The sequence below is a fragment of the Echeneis naucrates genome, chromosome 18 (assembly GCF_900963305.1).
Source record: "Echeneis naucrates chromosome 18, fEcheNa1.1, whole genome shotgun sequence".
NCBI lineage: Eukaryota > Metazoa > Chordata > Actinopteri > Carangiformes > Echeneidae > Echeneis > Echeneis naucrates.
In genome coordinates, this window is record NC_042528.1 from 14359587 (window position 1) to 14381778 (window position 22192).

The 22192-nt window shown below is 40.3% G+C and overlaps 1 protein-coding gene across 3 annotated transcripts; it reads left to right on the top strand.

The window, feature by feature from the left end:
- Nucleotides 1-85: 85 nt before the first annotated feature.
- Nucleotides 86-19166, top strand: htra3b (HtrA serine peptidase 3b). 3 transcript variants are annotated; one of them, XR_003842136.1, is made up of 11 exons: nt 86-674; nt 10222-10321; nt 10493-10625; nt 11577-11666; nt 16464-16658; nt 16747-16779; nt 16896-17010; nt 17086-17143; nt 17243-17294; nt 17903-17998; nt 18089-18121. XR_003842136.1 is itself a non-coding variant. In XM_029526244.1 (10 exons), the coding sequence occupies exons 1-10, from the start codon at nt 266-268 to the stop codon at nt 18255-18257; spliced, it is 1398 nt and encodes a 465-aa protein (XP_029382104.1). In that variant the 5' UTR covers nt 86-265; the 3' UTR covers nt 18258-19166. The 3 variants fall into 3 exon arrangements, 2 of the variants coding, with proteins under 2 accessions (XP_029382104.1, XP_029382105.1); XM_029526244.1 differs by lacking the exon at nt 17243-17294 and having other exon boundaries at nt 18089-19166; XM_029526245.1 differs by lacking the exons at nt 17903-17998; nt 18089-18121 and having other exon boundaries at nt 17243-17883.
- Nucleotides 19167-22192: the final 3026 nt, after the last annotated feature.

Sequence of the window (22192 nt, forward strand, 5' to 3'; positions counted from 1 at the left end):
TCAAAGTCACCATCTGTGGGCACGCCTCCGGGAGGGCCTGTTCCGCCTCTAGGGTAAAGCTCCACCCCTGCCCCCGCCTGCAAAGTGGGCCCTCAGTCAGTCCGGGACTCCTGCTGCTCAGGATTCATCGATAGGCGCCTGAGGATCGCAGTTTGGTTTCTTTGTTTAGACCTGTACTCGTCCATGCCCATTGTCCAGACAGTGAGGAACATGACCCTCGTGTAAACCTTTGTAGCTTCTGTCAGTCCCAAATCCTATTTGAACAATGCAGATCATCGTCCTTGCAGCTCTGCTGATGTACGTGGAGCAGTGTGTCCCAGCTGAGCCAAGACCTTCCTGTCCCACTCGTTGCGATGTGAGTACCTGTCGGAGCCCCAGTTGCCCCAGCGGGTACGTGCCGGACCGCTGTAATTGCTGCCTGGTGTGCGCCCTGGGGGAGGGGGAGCAGTGCGGCCGCCGGGACGACCTGCAGTGTGGGGACGGCCTGGAGTGCCGAATGGGCAAGCGGCTCTCTAAGAGGCTCTGTCAGTGCAAGCTCAGCCAGGAAGTGTGCGGCAGCGACGGGAAGACATATGGTAACGTGTGCCAGCTAAAGGTGAGCAGCAGGCAGGCTCTGCAGCAGGGGTTGTCCGGTATCACCCAGATCCACAAGGGACCCTGTGAGACCAGCATAGGTAGGATTCACGCACCTCTGGCTTCATTTGGTTTAAAATAGGCAGAGAACCAGTCCAACAGTGATCTGTCATCTGAACTGTCTGGATAGGGTCTAGCAATCACTGTGAGCTGTAAAACATTTTTGGCCGTAAATCACAAATCCATTTACCAAATATTCCAGAATTTTACCCAACTGTATGCAAGGATAAAATGGAATGATGGCGTTTTATAGCCACATGTCCCAAGGTCAACTTCACTGACTTCATCATCTTGGCTAAGTTGGTTGGTGGGTGGTTGTTTTGGAACAATAGTTGTGTAGGGTCAGTAGGTGTAGTTTTTCTAGTCCTCAGGTTTGTCACAGGTTTGTCACTCTTTCATCAGGAGGCAGAAGCACATGGTTCAGATTTGAAGTTATGTTTCCTGTCCCAAAGGCGCCTCCTGTGATTTAAGCTCCAACCACAGTTTTACAAGAGTCTCTCAGCTTTCTCCTCACAAAGAGTAACTGGATTTTTCCACTCCCACCAGCTTCTTAATATGTAGTCCTATATTAGAGACAGAAGAGCAAGAATATGGCACTAGGAAGCAGTAAACACATCAACTAACATGGACCCTCAATATGATGGTTTGAGGGATTTTTTTTTTTTTTTTTTTGGCATTTTTTTCAACATTCCCAACTAAAAACAATACCAGTTGAAGTGTAAACTAGGGCTGAACAGTTAATCAAATTTTAATCAAAACCTGTTTTTCTGGGAATACAATTAGCAAATTACGAAACGTTGCGATGGAGAAAGTAATGTCATTTATTATATAAATAATTTTATAAACGAAGTTTTCGGTTTCCAAGGATCACACCTGTACACTCTGACAGTCATCATTTAGTTTGTTAGACTCCGCTCTTCCTCCACTTGTGACTGTCCTCTTTTCCAACTTTCTTCAAGTTTTTTTCTTATTGGCTGCAATGCACTGCAACTAACTTGTGCTCACAATAGAGAGTGGGTGTATCCTACATGCAAGACAGAAGACAGACACTGATCAACTGTTGCTGCTTTTACTTCTGCCTTGTGATATCGACTAGAATATGTCCAAAGCTTATTGTTGTAATCAGCCTTACTTTAATTGCGGTCCTGCCTTGAGAGCGTCTCATTGCTCAGACCTACTTAATACTCTACGGACCTTTAACTCTTAAACACTGAAGATTAGTAATGTCCACCTGGACTTTTAAACCATAAAATGGCCAGAAAGTGTCCTGTCAGGAAGTGCTTTTGCCCATTTTTCCAGAACACTTAGAACCTTTGCTATCCGGCAGTTTACCATATGTTGAAAGAATGTATTATCGGTTAAAAAGGAGGATCAGATCCGCCACCGGTGAGTAAGTAATGATCCTATATTGGCTGTGAAGCTCAAACTTCTCAGCTTTCAGAAACCGCTGGAATTTGTCAGATAGAGCAAACATTTGAAAACCTTTGGTGATTTGAAGTGTGGTCTTGCAAATTTGCTGTTGGCGGCACACTCAGTGTAAAGGGATTAACATCTACCTTTAGACCGTATGGACCTTTAATGTCTGCCTTTAGACCGTATGGACCGTATGGACCTTTAATGTCGGCCCTTAGACCATATGGACTGTATGGACCTTTAATGTCGGCCCTTAGACCATATGGACCTTTAATGTCTGCCCTTAGACCGTATGGACCTTTTAATGTCTGCCTTTAGACCGTATGGACCGTATGGACCTTTCATGTCTGCCCTTAGACCGTATGGACCTTTAATGTCTGCCTTTAGACCATATGGACTGTATGGACCTTTAATGTCTGCCCTTAGACCATATGGACCTTTTTGGACCTTTATAAAAATGAAGGTCATCGCAAGTTGTGTTCATCACAAAGTTACTGATACCTTCACTGTTATTGTATTCTTGAGTTGTCAGATATGAATCAGTCACAGTTTGTGAGTGTTTATGTTGACAATAATTGTTTGCCCCCCCCCCCCCCCCCCCACACACACACACCCTAATAGGTTCTTACCGATAGCAATAAATATACATGATCAAATATGCACTTATTAATGTGATTTATGATTATTTGCACACTCAGTGACTGCAGAAACAATTGCCAGTAAATGTCAGTAAAACCTATTATCTCCTAGTTGGTTTTGGGCCTCAAGACCTCTGAGTGGGACACCACTGCTGTTTGTCTGACATGAATGGCAATCTTCATCTGGAGTTCATAAGTGACCATATGATGTACATTTCACCATGAAGCTCAAAGAGACAAAGAGACATAATGAGAGATGAAAACATAAATGAAACTGAATGTCTGTCATATTAGAGTGGAACTGATGGCAACATGTTTCAATTGACTAACCAAAGGGCCTGGTGACAACAGTAAACACAAATTTAAATAATTTGTTAACAATTTGTCTTATGTGTACAAAAAATCTTCCTCTGCTTTAAAACAGCATAGAGATAGATTTCAGGTTTTATTACTTTTCCAAAAAACAAATAAATAAATTAAATTAAAATGTCTTTCTGCTTTTAGGGAAAAGAATGATGTGGCTTTGCTGGACCATGACCTGTGGTTAATCAGCAAAGGTGTTTAGTTTACCACACCCACAGGGGTGTAATCCCTCAGCACAGTGTGTGTGTATGTGTTATCTGTACACCAACCACATATACAGATAAAATAAAGGGTCTGATCCATCATATAAGAATAGATCAGTCAGACTGGCATCAAGTCTCTCTCAAGATTTGTGATCCCTTCAGGATGTTTCCAAAGCGGTTCTGACCTGTTGACTTTTTGACCATCAACAACAGTCTCCTGATGTTAAATATGGGTGATACAGGTTGTTATGTAATCAAAAAGGATGAAAACTCAGTTGTAAGAGACAGGTGAAGATAATGCACACTGAGTCTCAGGTTGGCCCACATTTATCAAAGAACATATGCAAGAAAAGAGGTGTACATTTATCTAATTTCTATCACTAATTTCTGTGCAAATCTCACACCAAGTCCTCACCTCATGTGCAAAATGTTTATATCAGTGTGGGCTTGCAGTGCAGCATAATGAAATGTGTAACAGATAATTAGGTATTTCTTCTTCTTCTTATTATTATTATTAATATTACTGTATTTGAATTGTAAATGTATTTAGTAATAAATGTGTCTTTATTATTAAGAATATTGTCTGCTTCATTTTGAAATCGCCAGGCTCATGCAGGAGTGCGGCTGTCCTCTTCCAATCTATGTATTAAGCACAGCAATATGCTTTTGAATGGCGATCTCCTTCTTTTTTCAATTTTTTTAGTTTTTTTTTTCTCTTACATCATTGTAATTAACAGGTTACATTTCCTAACGAATCAAATCAAAATTATTTATAGAAAAATAGTAAATCACAACAGAGTTAAATCAAGGCACTTTCCATATAGAGCAGGTCCAAACCAAACTCTTTATAGAATTATTTGAAGAGACGCAACAAATCCCTCCATGAGCAAGCACTTGGTGAGGGAGAGAAACACTTCCTTTAAGAGACAGAACCACATTCAAGGTGGGCAGAGCCACCTGCCTCGACCTGTTGGGGCGAGAGAGACAGAGGGATAATACAGTAAAATGCACGCAAAACATACAGATGTATAAGGGTTAATGCCTGGTACCACTAAATGTCGGAAATATTAGCAGGAAGTAAAAATGAGAGACCTGATAATAGATATCATTAATAATGGCAGTTGATGATGATAACTAATGGTAGTTATTGCAACAGCACATGTCAGGTATTGAGCAGGATGAAGATGGGGAAAGAACAGGAGGGAGAAACACAGATTACAGGAAGAAACAAAGTTAGTGACGTAATGGAATGATGTACATACATGGGGAGAGGGACAGAGGGCCTCAGTGTATCCCCAGCAGTCTAGGCCTATAGCAATATAACTAATGAAACAGTAATCAAACTTTAACTATAGTCTTTGTTATAAAGGCCTAATCCTTAAAGCTGCAAGCGACTCTGCCCCCTGGACCGATAATGGGAGTTGGTTCCATAGAAGAAGAGTGTCATAGCTGAAAGAGGTGCATCTTGATTTACTCTTGGAGACTCTAGGAACCACAATTAAACCTACATCCTGAGAGTGAAGTGAGCTACTGGGACAATAAGGAACTATGAGCTCTTTGAAATATAGTGGAGCTTGGTCTTCAAGAGCTTTCTATGAAATATTCAGACATCCACTGGAGATCTTGTGTCCACACCATTACTGCTGCATTCTGACAACTTTGTGGTCTAATTTTCAGGCTGCCAAATACAACAATCTTGTCTTTCAGTAGGCCAAAGACCTTATTTCCTGCAGCAGTCAACTAGTTGAAAAGGAAAAGATGGAATGTGTCCAGCAATGAGTCCCAACCTGAACCTTTCAGAGCTGAAAGGACATTAGGTTAGGTAACTAGAAGATATTGATTCGGTATCAGTGGTGAGGAACAAAATGAACAAACTGTAAGTAAAGCCATACCTGAGGCAGAGTTGATGCCTGAACCAGGTGTAAACTGGTTACTGAGTGCAAGACTTGGACAAGGACAATGAGCGACATTGTCATGCCAGTACAATATTTTTATATGAGGCACAGACTGCCCTGTATGTATGTATGTGTGTCTCAATATATCTTAAATTTGGTTGGACCTTCAACAAAATTACAATAATAAATATACACTATATGCTTCAATATTATCTACAAAATATTGTGTTATGTTACAACTTATAGGTGTGATTTAGGGCGTTTCTGTGATTTCAAAATCTTTGTCCGTGTGCTTCAGGGAATAATTAAAAGCATACAGAATAGCAGGTTTTGCTAAATCATATCATTGAGTTGTTTTCCACAGGAATGGCTGCCTAAACTTACACTGCAGCAAAAGATACCAAATTTCTTGCACATTCTTTTGTGCAGTGTGCTCAGACAGACCAAAACAAGAATCCACTTAAGATTCGCAAAATATTTCTACCAAAAGTACAAAAGTATAAAGTGAAGAAAGCCAAAACATTAACAAAATAAACAGATCTTCCAACACCTTGTCTATTATTAATGTTATAAAACTAAAATGCAGAAACAACCACCGTACTCCCAATGAATCTGGCAAAAGTTCTAAGTGAATGTAACTCAGTAAAACACTAGCCTTGCCACAGAAGCTGAATAGGAGTGACAATGTCACATACCAACAAAAATCACAGAAGAGGGTCAAGCAACAAACACCGATGCAAACTAGTCACTTTGATCAAGCCACACCGACCGAGTGTTTCAGTGGGACACTGAACTGGTAACTAGTCACACCAATCAGGAATACCACCACAACAACCAGGAAAAGGAAGGAACCACTGGAACTGAAGGAAAACTGAGAGGGGAGAAGGCAAACTGGGAAACACCAGAACACATGCACACATGCATATGCATGTCCATGAGTCTACTACACACAATGCACTGAATAGCCATGGAGTTCATGGCAGAACACCATGGAGGAAACTGTTGCTCAGAAAGTACCCATTTATGACTAGTTCATGGTGCAAACTTAGTCATTCAGAAACCTCACTGACTTTTCCACTGTAGGTGTTAGTTTCATAGTTTATGTTTCTCGATTTGAGCTTTATATTTGAAGATGTGATGTGAGTGGAGAGAGACAACATCCTGCAGCTATTGCCTGAAAATCAAGACCTTCAGAAAGTGAGTCAATGATATTTAAGCCAAAAGAAGATAAACCTTCTGTGTCTGTAAAGTCTATTAGGTTGTAATGTTTACATTTTGGCTGGACTTGGTCATCTGAGAAACTCTCTCTGCAGTCTGAAATAACAAACCACGCTTTCCTCAAAGGCTGTTGGCAAAGCAGTATACAGGGCAGCTCTGTGACGGACTCATTATTACTGCCTGAATAGTGTAGGAGATTCAACACAACCCTGGCCTGTCCCCTAACCTTAACCCTTTCTCTCCTTCTCTTCCTTACTTTATAACTCCTAACCGCAACCCTAACCTTAACCCCTGACCCTAATACGAGCTTCTCGTCCCCCACCCTAACCCTAATCACTTTCCCTCCCCTTCTTTTATGCACAAAGGAAAACAAACTATATTCTCGAGGATCACATGTCACTTGTGCCAGTGCTGCTCAGTTATATGACTGTGAGCCTCTCGTCCCCCAACAATCCTGGATAATCAGACTGGGTTTTCCATTCGAACAGTTATGTTGTGGAACAATAGAGGTTGAATGTGTGTGCATCTCACAATGAAATCAAATTTATTTATATAGTGCCAAATCATAACAAAATTACATCAAGACACTTTACACATAGAGCAGATCTAGACAACTTATTTTAAGAGACCCAACAAATCTTTTTCCATGAGCAAGCACTTGAAGACAGTGGAGGGAAACACTTCCTTTAAGAGACAGTAACCTTAGACAGAGCCAGACTTACGGTTGTTGGAGCCATCTGCCTCAACTAGTTGAGAGAGAGAGCGAGAGAGAGAGAAAGTGAGAGAGTACGACAAAACAAGAGCAGGAAACAAGAGACCACAATGAAATACAGACAAAAATGTACAGATATAAAGAGTACTATGAGACATCAGTAAACCTACAGTTAGCCAGCAAAGTGACCTATGAAGACAATAGGAAACTATGAGCTAAGGGCTTTGTATGGAAAGAGAAGGATTTTAAAGACGGGCCGCAACCCAACGCTGATGCTTTTTCCCAGTGCACCAGTTGCAGTAGAGAGCTGTCCCAGCTGTCTTCTCGACCGGATCGCCAAAGGGAGCAACCTCAAACATTTGAATCCAAGCACCACAAAACCTAGGTCACAGTTTTCAACTCGCAGGATGAGCGCAGACTACTGTGTTTTGTTTTTTTTTTTGTTTGTTTGCTTGTTTTTCTGTTTGTTTTTTCTCTTCAAACCCAACGCAGGCCGCCGCGCAATCAGCTGGTCTCATGTGCTGCAAAAACCAGTACGCCAAATACGATGGCTGTTGCTGTTGCTGTATCATTGTGATTGTCATTGGTATCACTATTTATTAGTGTTGCTGCGCATGATATTACCATTATTACTGCTATAGCTATCACCATCACTAAGGCTATCAACATTGCTAATCCACCTTTATGTGGATAACATGTGTATTACCTATTGTAGTTAGTAGCTGATGTGTGCCATTTGATAATTCAACTATAACAGCCGTTTATCCTGAGTGATGTTATCTTGAATAATTCTTGCTATGAATAAATTCTGTTATAATTTAATCCGTCGTTTGTGATTGTTGTGGCTATAATTGTGACAATTGCTGGATTCTTAACAGCCATTGCTCAAATTCACTCCTTTGTGCTAACCTTCTGACACTGTATATTGATTTTGATCATTTGGGCATTGGTCCCTGGTAGCAAGGTTGTGCCGCGAAATCTACTACTTATAGTAAACATTCTTCGATAATAGATAATCATTTTCCATAATCATCAATATTAATCGCCAGTCTCCAAATTACCCCTACTAGTGCACATCACTGGAAACAATCTGCCTCATCAATGAAACTTGGAAACACTTCCACAGGGCAATGGCACACTGAGCAGCCCAACCAGAAACTAACCCTACTGCCTACACAATGCATGCCTGGTCTGACACATAAGATACGGGTTGCCACAGGACCACTTGAGAGCACTGAAAAAGAAATTGCCCGGAAGCCCTCAGCTCACCAAAATACCTCTCTGGCGTGGGGAATGAAGGGTTCTCTAGTGGGGAGGGTGGAGGGCAGCTGATGACTGGGGGCAGCAACTTGGGTAGGAGAAATCTCAGAGACAACAGTGATTATAGTTAGTGGGGAGGAGACTGGCCACCATTAGTTCTAGATGGGCCTGAATTTGAGTGAGGATGATTGCATTGGTCTGAAAAGACTCTTCAGTTCCCCGGGGAGCTAGAAATGTTGGCCCAGGAGACTCCCCTGAGCCACTAAGGCTTGATGGAAGGCAGCTGGGTCCTGCCCTGGGACCAGGGCATGGCACGGCCTGGCCTGGCAGGGCAGGTGCATTACGGTGCTGGCAAGGCAAGGAGGCAAAATGGAGTGCACTAGGGCCAGCAATTGGTATTGTCTCCTTCCAGACAGTTGTGTCAGATCTGAATACCAACTCATCAAAACGAAAAACCAACAGTCATCAACATGTAATCCTTTACACACAGAATCACAGAAATGCACCAAGAAATATAATGCAATATAAAATAAATGTATATCTCATTAAATAAATTATGCTACAAATGAATATGCCTTAAATTAAATAAATTTGTAAAGAAAATCATACAATTAAAATGTACCAAAAAGGCTCAAAAAACAAATGGAGGCATTATTAACTGATAAATGTTTTTCTTTTGAAACTTTACATCGATTCATACATTTATGTTCCTTCCTGAATTCTTTCCACCTTTACATTTCTTCATGCAAGCAGAAATGCACAAGGAATGTAATGCAAATGAGGGGACTGTCCAAAGTCTCTCATGGGGTGAACTTTTCACCAATTGCTTGATCCAATTGGTCAACCAAGTGAGTGTGTGTGGATCGACTGTAGATAACTTGCTCACCAAATTTTCAGTGTAGTTTTTTTTAAGGTAATAAATTAAGTTGTTTAAACTTTAAAACTGTGATTTATTTAAATAAAGCCTAACCAAAAAGATTTTCTCCAACACTTTCAGATGTGTGATGCCCCACTAGTGGGACAGCACTTGAAACACCTCATTGGAACCCTCAGAGCAACCGCCCTAAAAAACACCAATCTAGAACTATTCCATTAGAAACCACCGCATTAGAAACTCCTTCAAACCTACCCAGTAGAAATCATCTCAGTAGAAACCACAAAAGGGAACACTATCCCATTGAAAACCACCCCATCAAGAACACATGATTTGGACCACCTTGGACCACCTCATGAGATCCACCTCATGATGTCATCTGGACCTTCTCATAAAAAAAAAAATCGCCTAACCATGTAATTAATAGCACCCCAATAAGAGCTATCAGAACCACCTCATAAGAACCACTTCATCAGACCCACCTGAGTACGACCGTCTCATTAGTGTGGCCAATAATTAGGACCGCCTCAGTAGAAACCATCTCATAGAACTACGTCATTAGCAACTACCTCGGTAGAAATCATTAGATTAGAAATTTGTTTCTGTTAGAGCTGTCCCAGGACTGTAACACCCTGATGAGTATGGAATGATAAGCAATCCTCACATAGTTTCTCTAACGTAAAGTTTTCTGTCACCTGTGACTTTCCCTCGAGTCCAACCACTGCCTAGTGCGACAACCTAAGGCTGTAGCTTCTGCCTTCTACAGTTTTCTGTACTGTTTCAGTATTGGGCCAAACAATTGGCTCTGCCACAGCACACTAACCCTCGCACATGGCAAGATACAGTGGCTTTTGAAGAGACCTCATCAAACTGCCCTCCATTTAAATTCAATGAGAAGTTCATTCCATCCAAATTGAATAGAATGAACTTTGGTTAGATTGCTTACATGCTTTTTCCTGAGTGTTGATTGATTTTTTTTTTTTTTTATATTTCATTCTTGCTGCCAGTGTAGGTCGTCCTCACGCTGGCAGTCCTCGGTACAAGTTCAATTTCATCGCCGATGTGGTGGAGAAAATTGCTCCTGCTGTGGTCCACATTGAGCTCTTCCTCAGGTACTTACTGTGTGAATGATTTGTGTATTGGTGGCGGGTATATTATTGACAGCATGCTTTTTAAACAGGTTTTCAAAGTTGTGCTCAAAACTTAAGAGTTGTTATCTCAAGCTTTGACATTGAGAAAACTGGGACTAAAAAAAAAATAAAATTATGAATTCTGTCCTACAGACATCCTTTGTTTGGTCGGAACGTCCCTCTATCCAGTGGATCTGGGTTTGTGATGTCAGACAATGGACTGATTGTGACCAATGCCCACGTGGTCTCCAGCACCACTCCAGTGTCCGGTCAACAGCACCTTAAGGTAGAAGACCCACTGTCTCTGGAGAGATCCTCATTTGGGTCAGCTTAACATAGTCTTCATCTGTGTCAAAGAGTAATTAAATGTACTTTATCCAAAATCCTCAAAGCAACTTTAGCATTCTGTAGAATGCCCATGTTTGTTTGCTTTCCAAAGTTTATATCACCATTTCACAACTGTAGCAACTTGAGCTTCCAAAACAGACACTTTCAGAAACACTGATGTATTAATTTGAAAACTTATTCAAGTTTCTTAACCCTGTGTTCAATTAGCGAGTCTCACTTCATGAGACCGTTTATCAGGATTGCAGATTTCTGGGTAAGTGAAACCAGAAAATAAAAGTGATCTTGTGGATGTTAATCCAGTTTAGTGATACATGTCCCAGGTTTGCAGCAGGTGTTGCAAAGACAATAAGACTTTATATCAGCTCAGTGGTCATATGATCTGCATTTCCAGTTGAAATAGATTTGGATATGTGCAGTATGAACATAATTTACCCTCCCTTTGCTCTTTCTCATGTGAGTGAGCTGTCTGTCTTGTCCTCCAGCTGTGCATCTACTTTTCTCCACCTGCCACCTAGATTACATTCAAAGGGATGATGAAATGTCACATTAATAAAATTACCAATGTAACAATTGTCAGCACTGTTTACAGGGGTCATTTTCCTAAGTGCCAAAACTCTGAAAACTGATTTGGTGAAGATTAAAACAAGTATGCAAAACATCAGAAGTATGCAGAATATCAGCTGTGGAGCTTCTGAGCCGTTTGGAAGTATATTCCTGATCTCTGAAAACCAGCGATCCCTCATGCCCAGCCCTTACAACTTAAACGCTGTAGTTACTGTATCTTTCAATAGAATGCCCACATAAGCATGAACTATTTCTTCAAGAAGCAAAAGGCCTTGATGAGGCCATCTATGTGTTTGAGATTTAATTCCTTCATCTCCTCCTTAAGGTCCAGATGCATAATGGGGACGTATATGAAGCCACCATACGAGACATTGACAAAAAGTCAGACATCGCCACCATCAAAATCAACCCACAGGTGAGTCCAACACACATTAAAATTATATAGGGGAATTTTTTCCAACACATTGCCTGAAGTGTTAATACTTAAACACAGTGACAGTAAAATTGTTTGTTTCAGCAAAATTTCTAGACCAAGGAGACTTCCACTAACTCCTTTCTGTAACTTGGTGGGTTGTAGTGATGCCATGTTTTCACAGCTTCTGTCAGGCCGGGACCCAGAAAGGACTCAGATGCAGAGGTTAGCGAGGAACAAATCTTTATTTGTGTGAGCAATGATCTCAGAACTGAGTGAAGAACCAAAACGATGTTATCAAACCTTAACTCTTAAAGTGGAGTCACTAAACTCTATGCTCAAAATTGCTCCCGAAGGAGGAAAATAACGCTACGCTAAAGGGGCCTAACGGGGAAAACAGAAAATGCTCCGTAAGGAGAGAAAAACCCTGACTAGACCAAAAAAAAAACTCATATAGAGGAAAGAACTAAGGCTATAAAAAGGACTAAACTAGGTTATGAAAATTACAACTTAAATTCACTCTTTCGAGGATCAACAGACTTACACAAATTGGATTGAGGGCAAAGGCAAGGACGTGACGCTGGTGTGGGACGAGAAACGACAACACACTGGCACAAGACAAGGGGAAGACAGACTATTTGAGTTGTGGGGGAAATGGGGAACAGGTGGAGACAATCGGTAATCATGGGGGCACACAGGAGACATGAGGAAGGGCAAGTGTTCTGAAACGAGAGGAGAGTTAGGCATTTCAAAATAAAACAGGAAATGACGAGACACAATAAAGCCCAGACAAGACAACCTCACCACGGTGTGACAGCTTCATTACTCCATCAGACTGAATTCTGATCAGTTGATAGGTTAATATAGACATCTGCCAAATTTATTTGGTATTTTGGTGGCTCTCTTTATTATTCAATTATTTCTAATGTGTTGGTTGATACATTTGGCATTTCCTGTAGCCATTTAGCTTGCTTCATGAACCACCTGAAAAACAAACACAAGCCATGTCTGCACAAGGTGACTGGCCATTTGGTCATGTTTATCAGGCTAACTTAACCCTTCTATTATCCTTAAATATAATAACACATTTGATCCTTGAGGTCAGAGTGACCCCAAAGACGATAGGAAGGGACCAATAAAATGACCAATAATTTGTTGTTCCTTTCTTTTTGTTCAGTTTTTTTCCTAGTTTTAATAAATTCACAATAGACAACGTTCAGGGACATTTTGAAGCAGCATGGGATCATGGGAGTTTTTATCCTCTTCTGGTCTTGTTCTGTCTAAGTCAGTGGTTCAGGAAATTTTTATCTGGAGCTTGATTTACCTCTCCATAACAAACAGAGCATCTGATTCAGGAAACACTGAAAAAACTGTGAAAAAAGGTTGGCAGACTAAATATATGTGCTCACAGTGTGTGTCATATGTCCAGGTCTACAGTGTTGAGAGAGTAAGGCCATGCATGAACCATGAATCTTTTGTTCAGTTACTGTCTACACCAGGGTCTATGATTCTATAGGTTAGTGCGTGGAGTTTTACTTCCTGTGCATTTTTGAGTTCAACTAAAGAGACACTGCAGGCACATAAATGCGGAAACATTCACAGGAAGCCACAGAGTGAACCATGCTCCATTTCTACACATGATGGTGATGAAGGGTTCACAAATATGGAACACTTTGGTTTAGCTGGATGAGCAGGACAAACTGTATATAGCTGTACACATTTATTATGATCCAGTTAAATTGTAGATCATTTTACAAATGTGAAAATATGGACAGTGCTCATGCATTCTGAAATTTAGAAATTTAGAAGCCAAAATAATGAAATGAAATATTCTTTACACCAAAACACCAAACTTAGAGCAGATTGGGCTTTATAGCTGACTCTCATCTAAGGAGGCTAGTCTGGAAACTTTAGGATTTTTTTTTTTTTTTTTATGGACAGAGCAGGTCTGGGCCTCTCAGTGAAGGTCGACATCCCTGCATGAGAGGTGGGGGAGCTGGACTGGGAGGGCAGGGATAAAGAGGCAGGAGGAGGAGTAGGAGGGGGAGGTGGGAATGATGCAGAACAGCAGTTCCAGCTCATTCCTCCGCCCTCTCTGTCACAGCAGTCTGCTAAGCATATGTTTCCACTCAGTTCTTTTCCTCCCTTTCCTTTCACCTCCTCAACCCCTTTTTTCACCACACTCCACCCATCACCCTTCCTGTCTGCTTAAGGACTTCGCTCTCTTACTTTTTTCTCTATATATTATGAGTAAGTGTGTAGTGAATTAAGTCAAATGTTGTATGTTGTACTTTCCTTCACTTTGCTTGATCTTTGCAGCAGTTGTAATCATTATCATGCAGCTGGAATCTGCTTCTTCTTTTGTATTTTCTTCATCAATTATCAGATATGATGGAACTGCTGATTGCTAGTTGCCTGTTGTTGTGATATCTTGCATTTGTGGTATATGAAATAGGCTGAAATAACCTTAGTCATTGCTAACACTTAAGCTCAGTGTGTGCTTGTACTTCTAGCAGGATAATTTTGGGCATATGGTAGAGCTGTGAACAGCTGTGAAACGGGATGGATTAAAGGAAAGTTCGTCTTACAGCCAGGGTCTATCTGAATATTTTTGCTCTGTGTACTCACAGCTTAAATGATAATACTCATCTGTGTTTTTTTAAAGGAGGTTCCCCTTAGAAATGGGCCAACATAATACAATGAATAGGTGAGGACATATATTGCAAGTTGTTGGACCATTTAGAAGATTTCATGGTCATGTGACAAAGTGAATGATCACAAAACAAAATTAGTTTGTTGGTTCTTGAAAGATAACTATTAATTGATGCAAACAGCACAGGCAAAAAAGGAATCAGGAGTATATACTGTGTATATTTAAACAGGGGCAATTCTATGATCAGAGCTTTAGGGGTGCTGAGCACTCTCAGAGTACTGGCCGGCCAGGCAAGATACATTTCACTGTTATGTACAATTTCCCACATTTGTGAAATAAAAGCATAACACACTGTGACTAAACCAACAAATCTAAGAAAAGTTACTTAAATGCTGAACTACAGCAAAAGAGGAATGGATTGAAATCATAAAAGAAATATATAACAGAGAAAAAAAAAGCAGACTTTATCCCGGAATCTATGCATGGGCAAATTTGCTAAGTTCTGGAGGAAGACAGCTCATTTTGATACTGCAGCTCTTATATACATATACATATCCACATACACATAAACAGTATATACGTATGTTTCTGGAGTAAAACAGCTTCCTATAGTGAGTACCAAAAATACCAAAATTGGACCTTCGTCTTATTTTTGTACTTTTATTTGAAATGCAATGCACAACATGTAAAACACATTAACAGAAACAGACTTTTTCAGTGTTTGTCTCTGCCTTTTTCCTTCTTGTCTGTAAAAAATACATAAATAAAAATCAACTTCTCAAAAAAAAAAGAAGTGCTTGCCAAGATAATAATACTAATAATAATACTAATAATAGATAGTAGAAGATAATAGATAATAAAAGAGAGGCAACCCTGCCTAAGGTACTATGTTGACTGACCACCTGTAGCATTTCCTAGCAAGAAAAAAGGTCAGCTAACTCCTACCTAACAACTTAAACAGTGATCTACGACTCAGTGAAGCAAAAATAAGGACTGGTGATGATAATGTGTTGGTATTGAGTGGTAGAAGTAAAGAAACATGTCACATATCCTGGTTTAGGCCAGATACTTACACATCACACACTCGAAGGGCACTGTTAACGCTTTCTGCAGATGAAATGCTCAGGGGACAGGGAAAGATGGGAGAGATGGGGTGGATCAATATAACCATATACTGTATATGTTTTTTTCATTTCTTCAGCTTATTTAACATGGACATAAAGTAAAAAAAAAAATAAAAATTTAATTTAATTTTAGGGGTGCTGTAGCACCCACAAAAACAGGCTAGAAACGTCTATGTATCCAACCAAAAGGTCTATGAATGTTTCTGCCATTTATTCTCCACAACCCAGATCAACCTATATCATTTGGACCTTGTAAAAATATTTGAGTGCGTTTCTCTGCTGCCCCAAATTTAATAAGGTTTACCCTGCCTCCTGAGAAGACTTAAGCAATGTGTGCATGCACTGACCACTATATTCTTTTAATTTTGGGGGCACATAAACAAGTTGCTCTCATCTTGTGTCTTCCAGCTAAAAGAACAAAGATGTACATTCCTCTATAAAGAGTTTGGTCGAGGCCTGCTCTATGTAAAATTCCTTGAATTAACTCTGTTATGGTTTGGAACTATATAAATATATTTGATTTCATCCTTTTGTGATCATCCAGGTATTGTTTCCTTTCATCTTGGTTACTACACTCACTGTTACGCACGTGTCTGCATGTGAGACATAGGAGGAGGCGCCAGAGTGCCAGATTGATTTGAAACTTGATGGCCTAAAAAGCTCTTTATTGCAGGCCTCATCTTATATTTATGAATTACTGTATTCACTGGCCATGGTGACATCACTGAGGTCTACTATCGAGCAGTCTCATGCCATGCTAAACGTTTGGCTTAAAATGGAGATGATGCTGTGGCTCCTAGCCTCTATCTTTTCTCACTCATAAAAAATGCTTACTTAGTTTACAGTCTTAAAAGATGTTCAAACTACTTAATTTCTATGTGCTTTATTCTGAAATTTGTAATCTGCCTGTTTGTGTTACCATCTTTTTTTAAATTATGCTTTTCTGCATCTTGTGGCCCAGGTGTTCGAGATAATTTGTTAATAAGGTTTGCTAACTTCATCTGTTCATCCTCTCCCCCTCAGACAAAGCTGCCAGTTCTATTTCTTGGCCACAGTGCAGACCTGCGGCCTGGGGAGTTTGTGGTTGCCATTGGCAGCCCCTTCGCCCTCCAGAACACTGTCACTACTGGTATTGTTAGCACTGCCCAGAGAGACGGCAAGGAGCTGGGTCTCAAGGATTCTGATATGGACTACATCCAGACCGATGCTATAATCAATGTGAGACTGTTGGCCAGAAAATATCAGAGTGAAAATTACTGTGAAGCAACTCACAATTGTTATAGTGTCAGTAATTTTTTCCTTTCAGTACGGCAATTCGGGAGGGCCTCTGGTCAATCTGGTGAGCTTTTGGTTTCTTACCTAGAGGAACATAGGAACACTGGTTTTTGATGACAATTACCTGGAAACCTTTTGCCCTATAATTCGTGTAATGTGCTTTGTGTGTCTGCATTGGAGGACGGGGAGGTGATTGGCATCAACACCCTGAAAGTCGCAGCAGGAATCTCATTTGCAATTCCCTCTGACAGGATCACTCGCTTCCTTAACGATTCCCTGGACAAACACAACAAAGGTGTTAGGCAGTTAGTGACAGTGACATCACTGAGTCTGTTACTGAATATCCAGCATTAATCAGAGTTTCTTTCAGATGTGAAGTCAAAAAAGAAGCGTTTCATCGGAATAAGAATGCTGACAATCACACCAGCGTAAGTCTGAACTGATGATACACATTGTTTTACACGCAGAAATAAGAGTAGAGTAAAGCATTCTTTATTTTATCCCAATCAAATTTTGATACTGTCCAGGTATTGAGCTGCTTTTCAAAACACAGATGTCTAAAAGACAAGGTCAGAGCAGGTAAGAGCACAGTATGATTGTAATAACACTGACCACATTGATTAAAACAGCACAGTTGCCTTTGGCAGGTTTGTGTGGTTGGTAAGACCATGAAATGCAATGATATGCAAACTGACCAGTGGATGAAATGAATTGATATGGTTCACTAATTAGACACCAAACAAAACAGCGAAACCTAGATAACTTGTATAATAAGTATTACTAGCTCAGTCATTTTTTATGTCATTATATGTATAATGTCCCGGGTTTTCATTGGCTCTTAGGATGAGCATGTTTGCCTTTTGATGGTCATTAGTTACTGAATTCAACCCAGGATTTCCTTGTTGTAAGGCAATGGTGATGTGAAAACACACGCACACATTTTTCCACAGCGGATCAGCAATGACAGCTACGGTGCGTGCCTCCTGTGTAACCATGGTGGGTTTGGTAACTCTTTCAGTCTTTGGTTGTATCAGGACGGAAATATGCGGCTTGACCTTCCCGCTACAATTTTGTGTTTTGTGCCATAGCCTGAACAAAGCGTTGTTGAATGAAGATTAATTCAAAAAGACATTACAATTTGGTTAAACAATGGACTTTCTATAAGAAGGAATGTGTGTGTTTTACAGGTTGACCGAAGAACTAAAACAGCAAAACCCAGATTTCCCTGATGTTGCCAGTGGGATTTATGTCCATGAGGTGATTCCTCACTCACCTGCACAGAAGTACGGTTCATTTACTCATTCAATCCTCAGATTAAAGTATTTTCTAAATTTCAATGAAGCATTGATCTGTGATGGTCTTTATTTCTACAGAGGTGGCATCAGAGATGGTGACATTATTGTGAAACTGAATGGTAAACCTCTGATGACCACAGCTGACCTTCAAGGAGCACTGCAGGAGGAAACTGCATTGCTACTGGAAGTCAGACGGGACAATGATGACCTGCTTTTTAACATTGAACCTGATGTTATTATGCAGTAGATCCTGCAGTTAAACCAACATCTGAGCCCCTTTGTGAGAAAACGTTGGAAACGTTGAAAGTACCAAAATCAAAGGACAACATCAGCAAGGATGGCATGGTAGAAAATGAACTGTACCTCTCTGTTGTTCACATGAGGTCAATGCTGGAATTATTTCAACCCAAACCCATATAATGAATGTTAATAATGTGCAGCATACCCATAGCCCAGAAATGATGGAGCAGCATTTACAAAGATAAAAACAGTGTTCATGAATGTTCTGTTGAACTGATGAATACATATTATTTTCTTTATTTATTGTTTATTTTTTTCCAGTCAGAAGATATAGACACAATGGTTTCTCCTGGGGCAGCATGATGGCATAGCAGTTAGCTCTGATACAGATCACAGCAAGAAGGTTGTGGGTTCTTTCTGTGTGAAGTTTGCATGTTCTCCCCATGCCTACGTGGGTTTCCTCCAGGTAAAACATGCATGTCTTTGGAGGAAACATAAAAGACTGAAAGTAACCAATGCAGGCACAGGGAGCACTTGGAAACAGCACACAGACAGACCCAAAATTGGGATTTGAACCAAAATATTATTGCTGTCTATTCTATTCTAACTTGAATGCTAATTCAAGAACAGAACTGTGACAAATGACCTCGATTATAATGTGAGCAAGTGCTGATGCACTCAGTCAGGTCTTTATTAAGTGGAACTTTTCTGTTTGTTCATCTCTGCTTTTATCACCTTCCTAGACAATTTTATAGTCAACAAACTCCTGACATCTGACACAGTGGAACAACACTGCAATATTTCTCCTCTAGTAGTGGGTGTGTTTGTGTGTTTTTTTTTTTTTTTTTATCATATTATTTGTACAAAGACATGGTCTGAGTGTAAGCCTACAATAAAGCCTTAGGTATGACAATGAGCCCCATTTGATCTCTTGATGGAAAGTGAGATGTTGCATGTGGCTAGATTGTGGGTCCATTTCACATGAAGCTTAAAGTTGTGTCACACGAAGAGGAAAGCTTCTTTGAATCAGTACATTTTCTGATAAACCAATATGTTGATATGTGACAACCGATACTCAAGTGTCATGGAACTATGGGTTAACTAGCACTGAGGGTCCCCCCAGGGGGTCCCCCTCTGGGCCTTCAAGGTATTCAGTGAAGGCATAAGAAAAAGTTTTGAAAGAATTTTTGTACTCTATATTCAAAATTTTTTATTTTTTTTTTCAGTCAGAACTAGCAACAATTTCTTGATCATTGTTATAAACTTGGACTACTATTTCTTGGGAAACAATGGGTTAATATAACAGAACAAGAAATCACAATTTTTTTTTCCAATGGTATCAGGGTAGGCTATTAAAGCACCGATTCCTCCTGCTGGACCAACAGTGGCTATAATGAAGGCCCATGTAATTCAAGTCAATGTGGGCATAAATTTGACCCAGACCCAGAGTCGAAATTCCACACTCCCACCCCCATCCCTCACCTCTTGTCTCTCTGAATTAAAAACCTGGTTTACCTCAAACTTCCATAAATTAAACTGCAATAAAACTGAAATCCTTCTCCTCTGCACCAAATCCACCCTACTTAAAGTTAGCAGTTTCTCTCTCTCCATTGACAGCTCCTCAGTTTCGCCCTCCCCTCAGGTAAACAGTCTGGGTGTCGTCCTCGATAGCACACTTTCCTTTCACTCGCACATCAACACCATCACCTGTACTGCATATTTCCATCTCCGCCCCTCCCTCACCCCCTACACTGAGGCCACAGACGGCAGTGTAGTTCACAGACTCGTCACCTCCCGTCTGGACTACTGTAATTCTATCCTCTTCGGCCTCCCTCATAAGTCTCTCCATAAAATCCAAATGGTCCAAAACCCAGCCGCCCGCATCATCAAAATGACCCCTACATACCGCCACATCACCCCGTCCTCCAGCACCTCCAACAGTCCCTGTGAAACATCGGATCAACTACAAACTCCTCCTGTACGCATACATGGCCATCCACAACCTCGCCCCTCCCTGACCTCCTGCATGCCACCACCCCCATCCGTTCCCTCAGATCCACCTCTCTGTGCCCCCTGTCCACCTCAACACCAAGCTCTGGAACACCCTACCACCTGACCTCCATAACTGTGAGTCTCTCCCCATCTTAAAATCAAGACTCAAAATTTACTTGTTCCGGACTGCATACTCCCTCTAACCTCCCTGCTTTTACCATTCATGCTTTATTTTATTGTGCTGATTTTTTTTACCATGGTTCACTTCATTGTGTGATTTTAATTTATTCTGTTTGTAAAGTGTCCTTTGGGTGACTTGAAAGGCTCTCTTAAAACAAATTTATTTTTAGTTATATTTAGGTATTATTATTATATCTGCACTGCACATTCAGATGACATCCCCCAAATGTTATGCAAATGCTTTCCTTTTCCAATAGCATTAGTAAATGGCAGACTCTCTGCCATTTGCCTCCTGCCAATTGCCTGTTTGCTGCCCACAAGAGGTTCAGCTCGTCATTCAGTCCAGGCAGCTGTCTGAGACAGACAGCTCATCTCGGTTGTGCTTTGTGCTCTATACCTTGTACTCAGGAGATTGGAGATTGGCGATTTTTGGTAGTTCCCTATAACAGGGCTTTTTCATTAGTTTTCAACTTTTCCATATTTATGCCCTCTGAAGAAGTGTGGCCAGGTTATTTCTTTATATAATAGAACCGATGTTTGATATATTTTTGTTATATATTTGTAAATGTGTGGATACCCTAGGTCCAGGGATGCTGGTTCTTTGTAGTTCATTTTTTTAGTTAAACAGGTAGCTTTTTGTGTTCTTTTCTTTTGGTGTCAAAATAATAGAGATATACATAGCTCAGTGAGTCTTCTTTATGTTTTATTCCTTTTTTTATTTGACCAGCATCCTTTGGCCCTCTTCCTCAGTTTGGTCCTTTTCTTATGTTACCCATTTCTTTTTCCCTATTATCCAAGGCCATAAAGCTTAATTTGTAACACTAATACATTCTCAAACCCCAACTAACTGTATTGAATGATCACATATCAAACCAAATCCTCTTTAAATTAAGTCATAACGTTATCAAATAAGTTTTGAATCACATTGTATCGACAGGGGGTTTCAGTGTATTGCAATTATAATGTATTGGTCGCAATGTATCAAGATGCATATCGAATCGACCTTGGTGGTGGAGATATACATCCCTATTATAAAGAAGATGGTGTAGCAGACCCTGGATGGCAGAGATGAGATAAAGAAGTCATGGTAAGGGCATGGCACAAAGGAGAGCCTCCTGAGCCCACACCACCCGTAAAACTATCACTTGGACCTAAAACAGAAACTAAAGGAATGTCCAACACTAACAAAGTCCTCAGTATTGTAACCTTCGCAAAAAGCGTTAGCATGCATGAGCTTGTATCCAGAGAGTAGGCAAACTCCAAGTGAACTGCCCGGCTTGCCAAGTGAAGATAATGCTGTAGCGTTTCACAATGCTATGTCCTCTTTTTACATCGATCCGACCAAAATAATTCACCCCAACATTAGTTGGTGCTGATATTTCACAATGAAAAAAACATTGGTACATGGAACATCATAAAAACATTACATCCCCCTTCAACAAAATAAATAAATAGAAAAATAAATAAAATAAGCCATGCTTATGCAAGTTGCAAATAGTAAAATACTTTGACGGTCCATTTGAGTGTAGTGCATTAAAGAACACAGTATACTGTAAATGGGTTAATTGTGAGTTTCAACATTTAATAAAAGAAAAACAGTATGCTGCCATCTTAAGTGTTCCATAGTGCAAACAAATGATTCATCAAACAAGTTAGATATCTCGATCTAAACTATCTAATAATTAACACTCCCTTGTTGATTTAGCCCATATGTAAATATTTCTGAACATGGCAATAAAACATTTGTAAAAACAAAAAAAAAACTGCCTT

Excerpts from the sequence above, each read along its gene's own strand:
- htra3b (XM_029526244.1), top strand. The coding sequence starts at position 266 with ATGCAGATCATCGTCCTTGCAGCTCTGCTGATGTACGTGGAGCAGTGT. Across the intron at positions 11,667-16,463 it reads CCATCAAAATCAACCCACAG|ACAAAGCTGCCAGTTCTATT; the intron begins GTGAGTCCAACA and ends TCTCCCCCTCAG. Across the intron at positions 16,780-16,895 it reads GAGGGCCTCTGGTCAATCTG|GACGGGGAGGTGATTGGCAT; the intron begins GTGAGCTTTTGG and ends TCTGCATTGGAG.